This window comes from Falco naumanni, chromosome 20, assembly GCF_017639655.2.
Source record: "Falco naumanni isolate bFalNau1 chromosome 20, bFalNau1.pat, whole genome shotgun sequence".
In the NCBI taxonomy this organism is placed as follows: domain Eukaryota; kingdom Metazoa; phylum Chordata; class Aves; order Falconiformes; family Falconidae; genus Falco; species Falco naumanni.
In genome coordinates, this window is record NC_054073.1 from 2,996,790 (window position 1) to 3,015,521 (window position 18,732).

The 18,732-nt window shown below is 68.4% G+C and overlaps 2 protein-coding genes across 3 annotated transcripts; both read right to left on the bottom strand.

The window, feature by feature from the left end:
- Window positions 1–660: 660 nt before the first annotated feature.
- On the bottom strand, window positions 661–7,790 carry MUC1 (mucin 1, cell surface associated). Of its 2 annotated transcripts, XM_040618590.1 has the most exons (8): window positions 7,304–7,790; window positions 6,068–6,408; window positions 5,264–6,004; window positions 4,977–5,050; window positions 4,732–4,871; window positions 4,338–4,453; window positions 2,150–2,296; window positions 661–1,094 (listed from the first exon to the last, which is right to left on the bottom strand). In XM_040618590.1, the coding sequence occupies exons 1-8, from the start codon at window positions 7,344–7,346 to the stop codon at window positions 1,023–1,025; spliced, it is 1,674 nt and encodes a 557-aa protein (XP_040474524.1). In that variant the 5' UTR covers window positions 7,347–7,790; the 3' UTR covers window positions 661–1,022. The 2 variants fall into 2 exon arrangements, with proteins under 2 accessions (XP_040474524.1, XP_040474523.1); XM_040618589.1 differs by having other exon boundaries at window positions 5,264–6,408.
- A 2,009-nt stretch (window positions 7,791–9,799) lies between these two features.
- Window positions 9,800–17,824, bottom strand: THBS3 (thrombospondin 3). The gene is made up of 23 exons (XM_040618497.1): window positions 17,728–17,824; window positions 16,501–16,707; window positions 16,077–16,333; window positions 15,891–15,993; window positions 15,603–15,629; window positions 15,203–15,285; window positions 15,043–15,094; window positions 14,811–14,959; window positions 14,479–14,619; window positions 14,221–14,298; window positions 13,986–14,138; window positions 13,744–13,854; window positions 13,513–13,620; window positions 13,111–13,270; window positions 12,897–13,015; window positions 12,716–12,768; window positions 12,337–12,530; window positions 12,083–12,261; window positions 11,924–11,972; window positions 11,546–11,742; window positions 11,291–11,463; window positions 10,259–10,398; window positions 9,800–10,063 (listed from the first exon to the last, which is right to left on the bottom strand). The coding sequence occupies exons 1-23, from the start codon at window positions 17,822–17,824 to the stop codon at window positions 10,005–10,007; spliced, it is 2,889 nt and encodes a 962-aa protein (XP_040474431.1). The 3' UTR covers window positions 9,800–10,004.
- Window positions 17,825–18,732: the final 908 nt, after the last annotated feature.

The window sequence follows — 18,732 nt, forward strand, 5'->3', positions numbered from 1 at the left end:
GGCTCACTCGGGGTGTGGAGGATCCTGAGCCTGGACCAGGCAGGGGAGGGAAGTGGGACCAGCAGCGTGCGTGCCGTGCCGGTGATGCACATGGTGATGCACACGCAGCCTTTATGGCCCCACCGTCACCTTTACACCCTGCCTGTGCAGCCGCACCGCAGAAGAACCGGTTGCGTTGCCTGAACCATGTTTGTTCACAAGACAGAAACCAAGGGTGCGGGACAGGCGGGTGGGATGTGAGCGAGAGGGACGGTGTCCTGGCAGGGCACAGGCACACCCTGGGGAACGCAGCGGATGGGGATGCTTGCCCATGCCCAGGCAACTGTAGGTGCAATGGCAGCGAGGGCGAAACAACCCCAGCACCAACCCTAGGTCTGCTCAGCCCCAGAAAGGAGAGCAGCCCCCCCAGCTGGGGTCCCCTGGGTGGGTGACAGCCGTACCATGGCAGCCACAGAGCCAGAAGGGGAGGCACCCGGATGGAGCGCTGGGGAAACCCCCGCAACATCACCAGGGCTGACGCAGCCCTGTGGGACACTGTGCCCGACTGCACCCATCTTTTTATTGTGAAATAACATAAATATACTGCGGCTGAGGACCCTGCCACCCTGCTTCCCTGTCAAGCTGAACCCGGCACCGATACCCTGCACACACACACACATATATATATATATATATATTTATATAAAATAAGACCACGAAACCAGCAATTGAATCCCTAGGAGTGAGCGCAGGGGGAGCACGAGTCTGGACACACCCCCCCCAGCATGGGGAGGGTTGCAAAGCCAAGCGAGCACGGGGAACAGGGGGTGTGGGGGACCCTCCCTCCCGCCACGAATCTTTGCTCATCCAGTTCTGTCATGCGCACGAATCCGGCTGCTCCAGAACCATTCAGCTCCCGCTGCCCGCGGCAAGGGGCCGAGCAGCACCGGGGGACGTGCCCAGGGCCGGTGCTGCTCCCCCGGGAGCAGGGGGGCACGGCCACCCCCTGCCCTTAGCAGCCACCCTCTGTCCCAGCATGTCCCTCAGAGGTTGTCGGAGGTGGCAGGGTTGGTGTAGGTGAAGGTGCCGACCCCCGCGCCATTGCTGCTGGCCACCTGGGGAGGGAACAGTGAGGGGGTGTCAGAGCTGGGCTGGGGAGAAGCTGGGCTGAGCCCCCTCCTCAGCCCCCGCCGGGAGCAGTGGGGGGACCCCCACATCCTCACCACAGGCACCACGGACATCCCCGTGTGCTCAGCTAAGAAATGCATCTGCCCTGCATGGTGGGCAGCTGCCCCCAGCCATGGGTAATGTGGGCACCCACAGCCCCCTTGGGCCCCCCCGAGCACCCCTGGGTGCAGGAGCTGGTGGAGGAGCTGAAGCGGCTCTGGCCATGTTCCTCCCCTGCTCGATAAGCCTGCCCAGCAAGAGCAAAGGTAAATATTTACCCAGGCCCCTGGTATTTGAACAGGGTGAGCTGCTCGCACACAGCCAAGCAGCTGGATAGGGCCCCAGCCCACAGCGTGCAGGGGAGTGCAGTGCACCAGGGGCTGGGGCTGAGCCCCCAAACCCCACATCACTTGGAGGACCCATGCCCTTTGCGTATGTGAGCAGCTCCTGATGCTGCACCTGCAGCTCTGGCTTCAGAGCCACTGGTGTGGGACACGGGGTGCAGGATACGGGGATCAGCACCCCCCGCCCCAGCTCCAGCCCCAGCCCCACTCCCCATCCACGGCAGAAGGATTCTCCGATGCCAGCAGATGCAGGGGGCCGGCTGGGATGCAGCCGAGCCTGAGAAGGGCCAGTGCAGGGCCGGCAGCAAGCCCCCCACCCTCTTCCCGGGGCTGGGCACGGGGAGCCGGCATCCAAGGTCGTGGGGAGCTCCCCGGAGCTGGGCCAGGTCTGCCAGCGCCGGCCACGCGCCCAGCACCGCTGCTCCATCCAGGCGTGAAAGTTACGCTCACCTCCCAGCTGGGAGGGATCGGTGTGGGGCGGACACCCAGGGCCACCGTCTGTGCCCCACTGGTTCCGTTAGCCATTAACCCAGCAGCCAAGGGACCTGCCCAGCTTCCCAGCTGCACCGAAAACCACCTTCCCCTGCCCTACCCCAGCCCTGCAGTGGCTGGGATGCCAGGCGCAAGCCGCCGCGGGGACAGTGGCACCCGGCTCTCACCTGGCTGTAGGGGTTGGGTTTGCTGTTGGGTGAGACGTAGCGCCCGTGGCTCTGGTACAGGGCGTACTCAGCCATGGGGTGGTAGGAGTCCTTCGTGCTGAACAGGTCCAGCTTCCCTCGGCTTTTCCGGCGGCAGGTGCAGGTGGCCTGGGTGGAGAGGGAAGGGGTGAGGGGCCTGACGGCAAGGGGATGGGGACAGGGGACCCACCAGCAGAAGACAGGAGAGGACAGGGATGGGGACAGGGGACCCACCAGCAGAAGGCAGGAGAGGACAGGGATGGGGACAGGGGACCCACCAGCAGAAGGCAGGAGAGGACAGGGATGGGGACAGGGGACCCACCAGCAGAAGACAGGCGAGGACAGGGATGGGGACAGAGCACCCACCAGCAGAAGACAGGAGAGGACAGGGATGGGGACAGGGGACCCACCAGCAGAAGACAGGAGAGGACAGGGATGGGGACAGAGCACCCACCAGCAGAAGACAGGAGAGGACAGGGATGGGGACAGAGCACCCACCAGCAGAAGACAGGAGAGGACAGGGATGGGGACAGAGCACCCACCAGCAGAAGACAGGAGAGGACAGGGATGGGGACAGAGCACCCACCAGCAGAAGACAGGAGAGGACAGGGATGGGGACAGGGGACCCACCAGCAGAAGACAGGCGAGGACAGGGATGGGGACAGGGGACCCACCAGCAGAAGACAGGAGAGGACAGGGATGGGGACAGGGGACCCACCAGCAGAAGACAGGCGAGGACAGGGATGGGGACAGAGCACCCACCAGCAGAAGACAGGAGAGGACAGGGATGGGGACAGAGCACCCACCAGCAGAAGACAGGAGAGGACAGGGATGGGGACAGAGCACCCACCAGCAGAAGACAGGAGAGGACAGGGATGGGGACGGGGGACCCACCAGCAGAAGGCAGGAGAGGACAGGGATGGGGACAGGGGACCCACCAGCAGAAGACAGGAGAGGACAGGGATGGGGACAGGGGACCCACCAGCAGAAGGCAGGAGAGGACAGGGATGGGGACAGGGGACCCACCAGCAGAAGGCAGGAGAGGACAGGGATGGGGACAGGGGACCCACCAGCAGAAGACAGGCGAGGACAGGGATGGGGACAGAGCACCCACCAGCAGAAGACAGGAGAGGACAGGGATGGGGACAGGGGACCCACCAGCAGAAGACAGGAGAGGACAGGGATGGGGACAGAGCACCCACCAGCAGAAGACAGGAGAGGACAGGGATGGGGACAGAGCACCCACCAGCAGAAGACAGGAGAGGACAGGGATGGGGACAGAGCACCCACCAGCAGAAGACAGGAGAGGACAGGGATGGGGACAGAGCACCCACCAGCAGAAGACAGGAGAGGACAGGGATGGGGACAGGGGACCCACCAGCAGAAGACAGGCGAGGACAGGGATGGGGACAGGGGACCCACCAGCAGAAGACAGGAGAGGACAGGGATGGGGACAGAGCACCCACCAGCAGAAGACAGGAGAGGACAGGGATGGGGACAGGGGACCCACCAGCAGAAGACAGGAGAGGACAGGGATGGGGACAGAGCACCCACCAGCAGAAGACAGGAGAGGACAGGGATGGGGACGGGGGACCCACCAGCAGAAGGCAGGAGAGGACAGGGATGGGGACAGGGGACCCACCAGCAGAAGACAGGAGAGGACAGGGATGGGGACAGGGGACCCACCAGCAGAAGGCAGGAGAGGACAGGGATGGGGACAGGGGACCCACCAGCAGAAGACAGGAGAGGACAGGGATGGGGACAGAGCACCCACCAGCAGAAGACAGGAGAGGACAGGGATGGGGACGGGGGACCCACCAGCAGAAGACAGGAGAGGACAGGGATGGGGACAGAGCACCCACCAGCAGAAGGCAGGAGAGGACAGGGATGGGGACAGGGGACCCACCAGCAGAAGACAGGAGAGGACAGGGATGGGGACAGGGGACCCACCAGCAGAAGGCAGGAGAGGACAGGGATGGGGACAGGGGACCCACCAGCAGAAGACAGGAGAGGACAGGGATGGGGACAGGGCACCCACCAGCAGAAGGCAGGAGAGGACAGGGATGAGGATGGGTGATCCACCAGCAGAAGACAGGCAAGGACAGAGATGGGGACAGGGCACCCACCAGCAGAAGGCAGGTTAGGACAGGGATGGGGACAGGAGACACACCAGCAGAAGGCAGGCGAGGATGTTCAGCAGCAGCAGGATGCAGACCAGGACCAGCAGAGCAATGGCCCAACCTGGGACCGCAGGCACCGGTGCCGGGGACATCACCTGCACAGTGCCTGAAAGAGGACCAGAGCCATGTCTGCACCACTGGGCAGAGCCGTGGGGCTGGCTGGGACAAACAGCCCTGAGAGACCCCCCCAGGATGGGGTGTAAGGGGATGAGCCCACCTCCTTGGGGTCCACTTGGTCTTCCCAGTGCTGCCCGCCACAGGCACTGGGAAACCACATCATCTCCACCGGCTGCAAGCCCTGAGCCTGTTGCACTGCCAAGGAGCCTCCCCACCCTGGCGGGGCTCTGCCCACCCTCGTGCCCCCAGCCCGAAGCTCCCGCTCACTCTGGATGTCGGCCAGCTGCAGGTCCATGATGAAGCCCTTCGGGTCCAGGCTGCTCCTCAGCCGTTGCTCCACGGCCTGGCTGGTGGTTTCATTGCCATGTGCAAAGATGAGGGTGGACTGCACCTGCACGGAGCCTGGGCTACCCACGAGAGGAGGCGTCAGCGCCCAGATCACCGCCCCCCGCAAGGGGGTCTGCCCTGTGCGGCCAGGGCACACCGGCCTCGGCAGCCACTGGCCCGCTCACCTGAAACGGAGCTCGCTGCACCCCTTGTAGGTCTGCCTGCCCATGCAGCTCGCGCAGCCGAAGACACGTCCAAACTGGAACAAAGCACAGGGGTGACGGCCACCTCCCCAGCAGACACCTCCTCCCTCCCGTCCCCTTGTCACTCCACCTCACAGGACTGCCAGGGCTGCCGAGGCAGCTGGCAGAGAGGATGCTCGGGGCACTTTCACGGGAAGCCTCCACAGGCAGTGGCTCCTTCCCAGCACAAACTGGGGGTCATCACTCGCCCAGGCAGGGCCACGACTCACCATGGTCAAGACAGTGTGGCTCAGGCTCCTGTACTCCTTCGACGTGGGGTCGCGCAGGCTCTCATTGAAGCTCCTGTTGAGGATGTGGAAGGACAGCTGGATGTGGATGAGCAGCTGGACCATGCTGGGGTTGGGAGCACCGCTGCTACCCAGCGCAGCCATGGGGGTCTGTGTGGGAGCCCTGCTGCCCTGTGTGGTGGCAGAGGTTTTCCGTGTGGGGACAGTCCGAGTGCTGCTGCTCCCGCTGTCTTTGGTGGTGGAGATAGGGATCACCGTGCCACCACCTGTGGTGGAGGTGGGAGCCACAGAGCTGCTGTTGGTTGTGTTGGTGCTGACGGAGGGGACCGAGTTGCTGCTGTTGGCTGTGGCATTGATGTGGGAGATGGCAGTGCTGCTTGGGGCGGGCACCGTGGTGCTGTTGGCTGTGGCGTTGATGATGTGGGAGATGGCAGTGCTGCTTGGGGCGGGCACCGTGGTGCTATTGGCAGTGGCGTTGATGTGGGAGATGGCAGTGCTGCTTGGGGTGGGCACCGTGGTGCTGTTGGCTGTGGCATTGATGTGGGAGATGGCAGTGCTGCTTGAGGCGGGCACCGTGGTGCTGTTGGCAGTGGCGTTGATGTGGGAGATGGCAGTGCTGCTTGGGGCGGGCACCGTGGTGCTGTTGGCAGCGGCGTTGATGTGGGAAATGGCAGTGCTGCTTGGGGCGGGCACCGTGGTGCTGTCAGCAGTGCTGTTGATGATGTGGGAGACGGCAGTGCTGCTAGTGACGGGCACCACGGTGCTGTTGGTTGTGGCATTGATGATGTGGGAGATGGCAGTGCTGCTAGTGACGGGCACCATGGTGCTGTTGGTTGTGGCATTGATGATGTGGGAGGTGGCAGCGCTGCTCAGGGTGGGCACCGCAGTGCTGTTGGTTGTGGCATTGCCTCCAGAGCTGTTGCTGGACTGGGAGTTTGTGGTAGGGGGGACCGTGGCATGGGAGAAGACAGAGTTTTGGGTCCTCTTCATACTCGTGCTTTTGGAGTTCATTGTGTTCAGAGTCGTGATCGTGGGGGTGACGGTCGTCTCAGTGGTCATCACTGTGTCAGTCGTGTCAGTCATGGCTGTCCCTGCAGCGGTTGTGTCAGTCTCCATGTTATGTGCACCTAGAGGAAACACTAGGAGTGAGCAGCTGGAACAGCAGCGCTGGTTTGGGAAGGTTTTACATAACACAGCTCCTCAGCTGGACGCTTCCCTGGGCCACAAGGCACCAAGAAGGACCATGACCTCCAGGAGCCAACCATTGGCAGCTCCCACTGCCCACAAGGCCGACAAGACCTTCAGGAACATGTTGCAACCAGGGCTTGTGCTGGGCACATATGGCACCACTGAGGTTGCAGGCAGTGCCACCTGGGCAGCTGGCACCGGCCCCATGCCCAGCCCTACAGACCCCCCCTCATCCTGGGGTGACCCCACCACACCGCGGGGCTCAGGCACAGCCCTCCCACCCCAATAAAGCCTCCTTTGCCATGGGTTGCCAGCTGGGAGAGTGGGGTGCCATGCACCCCACCAGACACGCATAGCCTGGCCGCTGGCCAGCGCAGGAGGCTGCCGGGCGGTTTCCCAGCAGGTGCCACCGGAGCCAGCGGCACTGGAGGAGAGCCCGGGGTCCGGATGGCTCCATGAGACACACCTGCATACCAGCCTGCAAACCCCGGGTGCAGCCTGCTCCAGCTGGTCCCGCACAGCCCGGCTGCCTGGCCCCAGCCGAGCCTTTCGGACACGGCTGAGAGGGGCCACAGGCTGAGTGAGGTCCCCAGACCCCAGCTTTGGGGGGGACAATCTGCCCTGGGACACTGCACTCCAGGGCCAGACCAGGAGGGACAGCGAGGTCCCTGCCACTGGGGTGCTGAGGGCCACCAGCTCTGGTGTCCTCTGGTCCCCGCTCAGAAAACAGCCCAGGGGACCCTGCCCTGATCCCCCCGTCCTGTCACCTCCCCACCTGCCCATGTCCCAGCCTGGTCCATCCAGCTCAGGGTGCCACCAGCCCCAGCCCCTCACCTGTGCTCAGCAGCAGCAGCAGCAGAAGGGCAGTGAACGCCATGGGGGTCGTCCTGGGGGGTCCCGGCACCTCTCAGGGCTCTGCGGCAGCTGCTCTCCCGTTAGCCGGTGGCACACGCCGCAGTGCAGGGACCAGGAACTGGCGGCTCGACAGTGGCCGGAGCTTTATAGAGCACCTGGAGCAGGTGGGGACGCCCCACCCTGCTGCCGGCCCCAGGAAGGGGGGGTTCTCTGCCCCACTTGGCACTGGGCACGGGGGTGCCGCCTCGCCGATGGGGCCCTTGCAGCATCCTGCCCCCACGCTGGGTCCCCCATGCACCTCCAATTCGGGGGGACATCGCCAGCAGCATCCCCACGCCGCGGGTGGACACAGCCTCAAGTGGGGGCACCAGGAAGGGGCAGTGGCTGGGCATCCCTGGGCAAGGGCGGGGGGCAGCGTCTGCCCGGCCCAGTGGGCTGAGCCACAGCCCCCAGGACCTGGTGGGAAGCACGGGGGGGGATGGAGCCCCCCCAGCTCCTTGAGCAGGGAAGGGGCCTCATCCTCTGGCTCAGCCTGGGGTTAATCATTACCCGCCAGGCACCGCCTCGCCCTACATTCAAATAAACCCTGGTGTTTCCCCCCCGAAATGCTTACGCAGGTGGGGTCCAGGGCCCCATGAAACCCCAGCACCTCCCAGTAACCCCCTTCCCCAGGTCCCAGGGCCCCCACCACAGGCACGAGTGCCCCAGCAAGCACAAGACCCTCTTCCCACTCAAGACCAGCCCCTGGCCCAGGCTGACGCCCGCTGCCAAACCCAGATGCCGATGCTCCACCCCGGAGATACCAGGTGCCACCCATGCCGGGCCACCGAGCCCCCGTCCCCCCCCCCCCCGGTGACGTGAGCTGCTGGCACGGCCACACCTCACCAGCCCTTCCGCCCCCCCCCCCGCCCTGCGGGATGCCCCCGGTTTCCCGGGAGAGCCCCAGTTTTCGGGGAGGGCTTGGCAGCACCGCATGCCCAGCATCCTGCCCAGTCCTGTGTGGAGCCAAGCGGGGGGGTTCCACGGTGTCAGTGCAAAGGGGAGCAGAGAGGAGGGGACCCCCCCTCACTGCGGTGCAGCGGGGCAAGGGACGCATGGCGGGGGCGTCAGCACGGGGTGCAATGGGACCCACAGCACCCAACACCCCCTCCCCCTGTGGGGTCCCCAGCCATAGTGCCAGCCAGGGGCTGGGCTGCGGGCTCTGGGTGACCGTGGCCCCACCGGGAGCCCTCAGCCGTGGGAACGCTTCGGCAATGCTGACCCCCCTGCGCCCCCCCAGGTGGCTTCGCCCTCCCACACCGGCCATGTTCTGCCCTTTGTGCCAGCCACGGCGCCGGGTTCGGTTTGGCACCGGGGATGCAGCTCCCGGCCCGTGTTCCGGGAGCCCCCCGGTCCACGCGGGGTTTAGGGCCTCGCAGCAGGGATCCACGGAGGTCGCGCTGCGTGGGGGGAGCTCAGGAAGAGGAAGGGCCAGGACGTGCAGAGGCGCGTCCCCATCCCCCCGAGGGCACCCCACGGCACCGGTCCGGGGCTCGGTGCGGCCAGTCCGGCGGTACCGGGCCCCACGCGTGCCTGTAGGGCTGAGCGGGGCCGCCCCCGCCCCACGCGCGGCGCCGCTTGAGCTACGGGCGCCCCCTGGTGGGCGCACCCCCTCACAACGCTCCCCCGCTCCCCGGCTCCGCCGAGCGGCACCGGGCCGGGACCGGGAGTGGAGCGGAGCCCACGAACACCGCTCGCAGCTGCGGGGCGGGGGGGGGCGCACGGTTCCCGCCCCGCCGGGCACCCCCCGGAGGGCTGGGGGGCGGGAGGCTTTCGGTACCGAGCGGGGATTCACCTGCCCCAGCACCGCCGGGATAAGCCGGTACCCCCTGGGCAGCGGCCGCCCCGGTCCCGCTGCGGCCGCCGGGGTGGGAACGGGCAGCGCTCACCCGGCCACCGGCACCGGCACCGGCGCGTTGCCCTTTTAAGAAGGGGGCCCGGGGCTGCCGCGCCCATTGTCGCCGCCGCCGCCGCGGGGGGGGGGGCCGGGCCGGTGGCGGCCCCGCGCGCTCCGGGGCGGGAGAAGGAGGGGGGGGGGGCACATTCCGCCGCGTTGCCGGGACACCCGTCGCCATGGCGACCGGGCACTGCCGCCGGGGCTCGGAGCGCGCCGCGCAGTTCCCACGGAGCGGCCCGAGCGGCGGCGGCTCAGCTCCGGTTCCTCCGGGGCGGCGGGAGGGACGGGATGCGGTGCAGTGTTGTGCTCTCGCCTACCAATATTGCACTCGTCCCGGCCTCCCGCCGCCACGGGCTCCCGCCGCCGGCACCGGCGGGCACCGGCTCCCCCGCCCCACCCCCGCGACGGCCACCGGGAGGACGGCGAGGGACGGAGCCGAAAGCACGGGACGGGGGGGGGGCGGCGGGCAGCGCCTTCTCGGGGCACCGCCCCCCCCCCCCCCCCGGAACCGGGCGCGCAGGCTAGAAAACACTCAAAACTTTATGGCCAGACTTGGGGCAGGGGCCGCAGCGCCCGGGCGGGGCGGGGGGGGGCAGCCCCCCACCCGCGGGGCCCCGCTCGCCCCGGTACCGGCAGTGCAAAGTCCGCGGGGGGTCGGGAGAGGTGCCCGGCCGAGAGCGGCTGCGGGGTCCGGGGCACCCCGGGGTGCCGCGGGCGGGGGGGGCCCGGCCCGGGCGCGGCCGCTCACTCGCGTCCCTCCAGCAGGAACCGGCGGAACGGCTCGAAGTCGGCGGGGATCGTGTCTGCGGGGGGACAGCGGGGGATGGGGGGGGGTGTCAGGAGTCGGGGGGGACCACACAAGCCTGGGAGATACCCCCCCTCCGGCCCAGGAGCGACCCCCGCAGCGGGGGCTCTGGAGATGCTCCGCGAGCCCCCGGTTCCCAGGCCGGTGCGGGGGTCCCCGGGCCGGTGCGGAGGTCCCCGGCGGCCCCGCTCACCGTTGCAGCGGTACTGCAGGTTGGACCAGATGATGTTCTCCTGGGAGAAGCAAAAGACCCCCAGCCGCCCCCCGCGCATGGTGGTGTCGATGATCACCCCGGAGTCGGCCACCAGCCGCGGGCCCTCGTACAGCCGCACCCTGCGGGAACGGAACGGCCCAGTCGGGCCCGGTCACCGGGGAAGCAGGGCCCCACCGGGGCCAGCGCCGCGCATCCCGGGCCGGGGGTGAGGGCGCCGGGCTGGGGACGGGGCATCCCGCCCCGGGGGGAGGGGATGAGAACACTCGGGCGGGGCACCCCCCCGGGGCCGGACCCCCGGAGCGGGGCCCCCCGGCGGGGACAGGATAAAGCCCCCAGCGCCGCCCCCGGCCCGGCCCCGCCGCCTTTGTCGGGCGCTTTGCATGTGAAAGGCGCCGGCGGCCGGCGGGGTCGCCATGGCGACGGGACAATGGCCACGGGGGCCCGGCGGGGCGGACGGGGCGGACGGGCCCGGCCCGCGGAGCCCCCCCGCAGCGGCCGCCCCGACGGGATCCTTAAAAGGGAAACGCGCCCACGGCCCCACCGGGGCAGGACCCCTCCCCGCGGCCAGCATCCCCCCACCGGTGCGGCCCCACCGCGGCAAGACCCCTCCCCCGGCTGGCACCCCTCCTCCCAGGGCTGGACCACACCGGGGCTGGATCCCTCCCAACGACTAGCATCCTCCCTACCAGGGTGGCCCCACCGAGGGGGACCCCCATCCCAGTCGCCGGCATCCCCCCACTGGTGTGGTCCCACCAGGCCAGGACCCCTCCCCACGGCTGGCATTCTCCACACCGGGCTGGACCACACCGGGGCTGGATCCCTCCCAGCAGCCGGCATCCCACCAGGGTGGCCCCACCGAGGGGGACCCCTATCCCAGTAGCTGGCATCCCCCCACTGGTGTGGTCGCACTGGGGCTGGACCCCACCCAACGACCAGCATCCACCCCCTGCGCCGTGACCAGAGCAGCCCCCCCCCTAACCCTAGCAGCCTCCATGCCGGACCCCCGCTCACCTGATATAGCCCACCTGGGGCCTGTGCGCCAGCTGCCAGCGGTACGACGTCTTGTCCCGCCAGCCCACGTTACGTGGGTCCTTCCAGAGCAGGCGGACATGGTCGGGTGTGTGGCCCGTGTGCCACAACGCGTTGCGCAGGTGCTCCCCAGGGCCCGTCGAGGACTTCACTGCCTGTGGGGGGACGGGGCATCAGGGGGGACCCAGCTGGGGTGGGGTGGGGTGCGACCCAGCCCATGGGGTGGTCAGTACCCACCTTGAGCTGCAGCCCCGGCTCGGCCACGGCACGGAAGGGGGTGGCCTGCCAGTATGTCTGCTCCGTTTGCTTCCACATCACCACGTAGAAGCTGGCGCTGTCCTGGTAGCTGAAGATGAAGCCGGCGTAGTCATCATCGGTGACAGTGTTGACGTGGAAGGTGCCCTCGAAGTCCACTCCGTTGAAGGCTGTGTAGCCTAGAGGCAGGCAAACGCTGCGAGAAGCCCTCTTCCCCAGCACCGGACCTCGCACCCCAGCTCCCTCCAGCCCACCCTTCACCCCTCTGGGAGGCAAAGAACAGCCCTCGCCCCCCAGCGCAGGGGGACAGGAGCAGGGGGGCTGCCTCAACAGGTCTGCACGTGGGCCAGCATCTCTTACCAACAGCCAAGCCTGGGTCACTGTTCATGGTCTGCACGATCTCCATGCCCTGTGGGGGACGGCTGGGTGAGGGGCAGCCCCAGGGACCCACCCCCCCTCTGCCTCCCCCCCCGCCCCCAGCAGCACAGTCCCCAGAAACATGGGGGGCAGCACCCACACCTGGTTGAGGACAACCCAGTTGGGATCAATCTGGGCATCTCCCTCGGGGTCCAGGATGACGGTCTGGTAGGCGCGGAAGTCAGTCAGTGTCACCTCGGCGCTCTCGGGGCACACGTCCAGCTGGTCCACCACCGTGTCGTTGTCGAAGTCCTCCTCGCACACGTCACCCACGCCGTTCCCTAGGGACACACGCCCCAGTCAGGACCAGGCTGAACCCACATGGCTCTGCCTCCTCCTGCCTGCCCCACGCTCACCGTCCGAGTCCTTCTGGTTGGGGTTGGGGATGAGGCGGCAGTTGTCTGGGCCAGGCGCTGTATAGTCAGGGATGCCATCGTTGTCATCGTCATTGTCACAGTCATCCCCCAGCCCGTCGTTGTCTGAGTCCAGCTGGGAGCTGTTGGGGATCTCAGCGCAGTTGTCCTTGGTGTCCTGATGCCCATCCCCATCGCTGGGGAGCAAGAACAGGGTCAGAGCAGTGCCGCAAACTGGGGACCCAGCACCATGTCCCAGCACCCCTGAAGACCCTGTTGTCCCCCTTCCTGGGTCCCTGAGCTGGGAACCCAGCTCTGCCCCTGGGGATGGGACAGGATGGGACGGGATGGGGAGGTGACCCCACAGCAGTGTGGTCCCCACCTGTCCTCGTTGGTGTCACAGATATCTCCTACCAGATCGCTGTCCATATCTGTCTGGAGGAGACCAGAGCCCGAGTTCAGTGGACACCCTGGGGTGAGCGGGCCCACCGGAGCCCCTGCTTCCCACCGAGCAGGGCCCTGCGTGCCCCGAGCCCCCCGCCCCAGCCTGGCCCCAGCCATACCTGAGTGGGGTTGCTCATTTCAGGGCAACTGTCACAGGCGTCCCCAACACCGTCCTCATCCCGGTCTGTCTGCAGAGGGTTGGGCACCTTGGGGCAGTTATCCAGCATGTTGGGAATCCCTGCAAGGACAGCGCTGGGTGGATGCCCTCACCCTCCCAGCGTGGTGTGACAGCCCCGGCCCCGTGCAGGCAGGCCAGACCCCAGAGCCGCTCACCGTCCCCATCGATGTCGTTATCGCAAGCGTCCCCCTCGCCGTTGCTGTCTGTGTCCCGCTGGTCGTTGTTGGGCACGTTGGGGCAGTTGTCACAGGCATCCCCAAAGGAGTCAGTGTCTGAGTTCTGCTGGTCCTTGTTGGGGAAGAGCCGGCAGTTGTCCTGTGGGGAAGAGGACGGGGATCCTGTGCTGCAGTGGCTGGCAGACGGGAGGCCGCAGTCCCACACGGCTCAGGGCAGGACACCTCCTCCGGCACGCGGAGCGAGACCACCCCAGAGCCACAAGCCTGCTGCTCCCCAGGAGAAGCATCTTGAGGGTGTCAGCACCAAGTCAAAGGCAGAAGCCCTCTGCTCAGCGTGGCCCCCACAGCCACAGGCACATCCCGCCTGCCCAGCACAGCCACCTCCACATTCTTGATGCCATCACCATCAGCATCGTCATCACACTGGTCCCCAATGCCATCATTGTCGGCGTCCTCTTGCCCTGAATTCGGTGTCAGGCGGCAGTTGTCCTGCAAGCGCAGACAGCATTAAAGGCAGGGAGGAGGTGAGGTCTGCAGCAGAGCCCTGCCACGGGCTCCCTGCGTCCCAACACCCCCTGCCTGAGGATGCTGCCCTCCCCCCTGGGAGCCCACCTGCTTGCAGTGCTTGTTATTGTCGATGCAGGGCAGGGGCTCATCTGGGTAGCCATCAAGGTCTGTGTCTTGCCCGCACACATTGCCATTGCCAGCCCAGCCCACATTGCACTGAAGACAGAGTAAAATCAGGGGCTGCGAAGCAGGGAAGGGCCCCGGGTTGGGCAGGACCAGCTGCTGCTTGTGCCGACACCTCCTGCACCCCCTGCTTCGCCTTCACCTGGCCCCCGGCCCCCGCTCACCGCGCAGGAGATTTCACCGTTCCTCTCGAACATGCAGAAGCCATTGATGTCGCAGGGGTTGGAGGTGGGAGTGCTGCAGGACCTCTGCGGGATGCAGCCGGACGTTTGGTTCCCCACAAACCCTGACTTGCAGGGACCACACTTGTAGGAGCCCTGGGAGAGAGAGGGTAGGGGCAGGATTAGGGGAGCAGAGTGGCCCCCGATGCCAGGCAGGGGAGTGGGCAGCTCTGCTCACCAGTGTGTTGGTGCAGATGGAATTGGGGTCACAGCCCCCATTGTTCCCATCGTTGCATTCATCGATATCTGTGCAAACCTGTGAGCAGTGGGGGAGAAACCATCACCCGGCGCCTTTCCCTGCCTGTAGCTCGGCCCGTCCCTGCCCCAGGAAAGCTGCCCTCCTCCAGCAGGCACAGCATCCTCCGGCTGTCCCCACAGCTCAGGAGCCCAGAGCACCCACAGGGATGCGGCCAAGTCCCCTGTGCACTGCCCTCACCTGCTTGCTGGCCCTCGCATAGTCCGCACCCACACCGGAGACGGTGTTGCCCCGATAGCCGCGGGGACAGGGCTCACAGCGGAAGCCGGGGGCCGTGTTGATGCACTTGGAGCCAGGGAAGCAGGGGTTGGCATGAGCGCACTGCGGCATGAGGAGAGAGATGGGCTTCACCCTCGGGCACGGCACCCCCCACACCAGGGTGGCCACTGGCCCGAGTGTCCCAGTGGGGCCTTTCCTGGCTCGGGGATGCATCCGGAGAGAGGAAGCATCGTCTGCCCACACTGCTCTGGCAGCACTAGGGCTGCCGACCCCCACCCCAGGAGTGTGCCCACCTCGTCGATGTCGGCGCAGTGTGTGCCGTTGCCCTCCAGCCCCGGCGGGCAGGGCCCACAGCGGTACCCGGGGTACTCGTACGTCTCCATGCAGTCCACGCCGCTGAAGCAGGGGTTGGGGTTGCAGCGGGACCGGTGCTCGTGGAAGCCTGAGAAGTGGAGGGCCAGGCAGGGGGTGAGACAGGGCAGCCCTTGCCTCCTGAGGTGGGAACGGAGCCTTGCCAGCACTCACCGCAGACCTGGCACTCCATGATGGTGTTGCGGATCAGAGACATCTCCTTCACCTGCGAGGCAGCAGAGCATGGCGTGTCAGGGGGATGCAGCGCACTGGCTGGCACTGTGCCCTTAGGAAATCCAGCCTGGGGAGAGCTGACGCTGCCCCACCACCTCACCTGGTCCCTGATGTCCTCCCGCAGCTCGGTCAGGACCCGGTTGAAGAGGGTCAGCTGTGTGACCAGTGCCTTGGTTTGCTCGCCTGCCAGGGCGCAGAAGGGACATGGTCAGCCCCAGGACAGACACAGCCTGCCAGGGCCGTGGGCTGGGACTGCTCTGCCCTCTGGCACTGAACCGGGAGGATGAGACAGCCAATGGCCCATCCTCATCCTCCTCCCTGGTCCACACAGTGTCCCCCCTCTGTAGCGCATCCCATGCCCTCTGATCCTCCCCATCCTGGGACCCTGCAGGAGCCTGGGGCACTGGGGTGGGCAGTGGAGGGTTTCCTGCCTCTGCAGAGCCCCAGATGCTGCCGTCAGCCTCGTGCTGGGGAAAGGGACAAAGAGAGCAGGGACTTACCCAGGATGGAGGCCAGCACGCTTGTCACTGCAAGGAGAGAGGCGAGATATCACCAAACGCAGCCACCAAAGCCCAGTAGCACCACCTTGCACGGCTGCTCCCGGTCAGCATGCCCACAGCACAGGGGCTCCCACCCACCCAGGGCTCCCACCCACCCACACCTGGGCTGGGAGAGGCAGGAGCACCCCTCTGTGTGGCACGCTGTCACCTCCTGCCGCAGATGCATGGGTGACCACAAAAGCCCCCCACGCTGCCCCTGCTAGGCACAGACTGTGGCTGTGCTGTCACCTGCACTGTGAATGGACTCGTCTCCTTGGAAGGGACACTCGCTCAGGGCCCCGACGCGGCTCATGGAGCCTCCCAGGATCAGCTTCATCGACTCCACGTACCCCTGAGGTATGAGGGGAGACAGAGTCAGTTGTGGGGGGCTCTGCCTGTCCCTGAGGGTGCAGTGGGGGGGGCTCCAGCACTCACCTGCATCCTCTGGTAGGCCTTCTGCCCCGTGCGCACCTCAATGGACTCCACCTCTGCCAGGGGGATCTCCGACAGCTCGGGCAGCCCCACGCTGGAGTCTGTCTGCTTGCAGTCGATGTAGAGCTCCACGCTCAACATGTCCCCACGCAGCCCACTCAGGCGCACGATGATGGTGTGGCTCTGCCCATCCGCCACGTGCGCGTGCTGCAGGTTGACCGAGTGCAGCTTGTTGTCTTCCCGCAGGTAGCGCACCAGGACTGCGGAGGAGCGGGAGGGGGCCATCAGCTCTGCCCCCTCCCAGCGCCAGCAACCCCCTGGGTGCCCCCGTCACTGCCCCTTGGATGGCAGGAACTTGGTCCCCCGTTTCTCCCTGAGCATCGGGACAAGAGCGGGGCCAGCACGTCCCAGCGCAGCAGGCACCCACCTTTGTTGATTTTCCCCACTACGGAGACCTCCAGCCACCTCGTGTTGTCCTTCTTGGAGTAGAGCCCGAAGAGGGTCCCCCCTTGCTTGGGGGGCAGGCGGAAGGTGGAGAGCAGGTAAATGTCGTTAACCGTCAGGAGCTCCATCCGGATCTTGTGCGTTATGCTGGCCATCTGCCGGGCCTCACTCACCATCAGCAGGTCGATGACTGCGGGAGCCAAGCACGGGGGTCTCATCCTGACCGGCCGCAGCACAGCAAAGGTGCCCAGTGCAAGGCGCTGCGGGCCGGCCCGCCGCAAGCCAGGCCGGAGCCGGGCCACGGGGCGCTGCGCGGTGGGGTGGGTGGTCTTGGGACTACCGGACCCGGGGGGGGGGCCGGGGAAGCCCCGAGGGCTCCGGCCCCGCCCAGCCCCGGCCCCGCGCGGTGGCGCTCCAGGACCGGCAGCGCCGCGAGGGACCGGTGGAGCCGCCGCCACCGGCGAGCCGGGCAGCGTAGCGGGGTCCCCGGCCCGGTTCCCCCGCGGGGGCGGCCACTGCGCCCTGCCGGCCCCGAGCATCCCGCAGTGCGCCGGGCCGGCCCCGCAGGATCGCGGAGCAGCGCGGGGACGCAGCGGGGCCAGCGCCGGAGCTCCCCCCCTCCCCGCTCCGGGGCCGGCCTCGACGGACGGCGCGGAGCAGCCACCGGCGGCCGCCCCGCCGAGGCGCAGCGGGACCAGGAGCCGCCGGGGCGCTCCGGGGAAGCACGGAGAGCCCGGTCCCGCCGCCGCACGGCTGCCTGCCCGCTCCACACGGCACGCACCGGGCGGACCGGGAGGAGCCCCGGCCCGGGGCGAGCCCCGGCAGCCGCCGGTGCCTCGCGTGGCGCGAGCGGAGCCCTCCCGCCGCCCCCGGGAGCGGCGTCCAGGCGGGGCTCCCTGCCCCGAGCTGCCCCCGGGGGGTGCCGCCGGCCGCCCCGGCGATGAATGTCCCTCTGTCCCCTCCGCCCGCAGCCCGGCTGCCAGACCTCCCAGGGCGAGCCGAGTCCGCTGTCAGCGGCCCCGCGCCGCCGAGCGCAGCCGGGAACCGGCACCAGGGGCCCGCGGCTGGAGACAGCGGGGCCGGTCCCGGAGGAAGGGGGGCTCCCGCCGCCGCCTCCCGCCTGGCAGCGGGCCGGGCGCCCCGTCCGCCTCGCCCCGTCGGGGCGGCCCCGCCGCCGCTGCCCCGCGGCCCCGGCCGGCAGCAGCCTTACCGTGCAGCCCCGGGCGAGCCGCGCCGGCGGCGGCCAGCAGGAGCAGCGCCAGCAGTGCGCCCAGCGCCGGGCCCCCCGCGCCCGCCGGTGCCCCCATGCCGCCGGTGCCGCCGGTGCGGAGCGGAGCGCGGCGGGGCGGGGTGGTGCGAGCGGGGAGGGGCCGGCGCTGCCGGCGAGGAGGAAACAAAGAGCCGTCAATCACGGCCGCGCATCCCGGGGACCCCGGCGGGCGCTCGGCCGCGGTGCCCCGGCTGCAGCCCCGCCGGCCGGAGCGGAGCGGAGCGGGACGCGGCGTCCCGGGCCCGGGGCTGCGGGTGACCCGCCGGCCGCCCCGCCGCTGCCGCGGCTCCCGGTCAGAGAAATGGAGTGTGGCAGGCGCCGGTTCACCGGGAGGTCAGGCAGTCTGGGGCCGCCTCCCTGCGAGCCAGAGCCGCCCCAGCAGCGCCGGAGCATCCCAGCCCGGGGGATCCGGGGATGCGCTGCCGGGGGTGCCCCCGGCGAGGTGCCAGCCGCCGGGCCGGGCGGCGCTGCCCGGGCAGGCGGAGCCCCGGGGCCGGGCGGTGCTCCCGGGGCGGGAGAGGGGCGAGCGCAGCCAGCCCGCTTGGAGGGCGCTCAGCGGCGTAAATCAGCGCCGGGACGCGGCCCAAGCCCCGCAGCAGGAGTGAGCTCATCCCGGGAGCTCCTTCCCCCCGCCCCGGGCCGCGGGGAGGGGGAGCGGGGGCTCGGGGGGGGGGCTGGGGATGCCCCGGGCCGGCAGCGCGGTGCCCCGCGGGCGCTGCCCGGACCGCAGCCTCCCCCCGCCGCCCGGGATGCTCGGGGCCGGCCGAGCCGCTCCCCGCTGATCCCCGGCCAAGGCGGGCGGGCGGCCCGGGACGGCCCGGCCGTGTTTACTCCTGTTTCCCCCGGCTCCATAACAACGGGCCGGGCCCGGCCCCGGGGCCGCCCCAGCCCCGCTCCCCCGGCCTCAGCCCCGCGCCAGCGGCTCGGCGCGCTCCAGCGGCCCCG

Excerpts from the sequence above, each read along its gene's own strand:
- MUC1 (XM_040618589.1), bottom strand. The coding sequence starts at position 7,346 with ATGGCGTTCACTGCCCTTCTGCTGCTGCTGCTGCTGAGCACAG. Across the intron at positions 4,872-4,976 it reads TGCAGCGAGCTCCGTTTCAG|CCCAGGCTCCGTGCAGGTGC; the intron begins GTGAGCGGGCCA and ends TCTCGTGGGTAG. Across the intron at positions 1,095-2,149 it reads AACCCAACCCCTACAGCCAG|GTGGCCAGCAGCAATGGCGC; the intron begins GTGAGAGCCGGG and ends TTCCCTCCCCAG.
- THBS3 (XM_040618497.1), bottom strand. The coding sequence starts at position 17,824 with ATGGGGGCACCGGCGGGCGCGGGGGGCCCGGCGCTGGGCGCACTGCTG. Across the intron at positions 16,334-16,500 it reads AGTGGGGAAAATCAACAAAG|TCCTGGTGCGCTACCTGCGG; the intron begins GTGGGTGCCTGC and ends GCTCCTCCGCAG. Across the intron at positions 10,064-10,258 it reads CCTGCAGTACCGCTGCAACG|ACACGATCCCCGCCGACTTC; the intron begins GTGAGCGGGGCC and ends GTCCCCCCGCAG.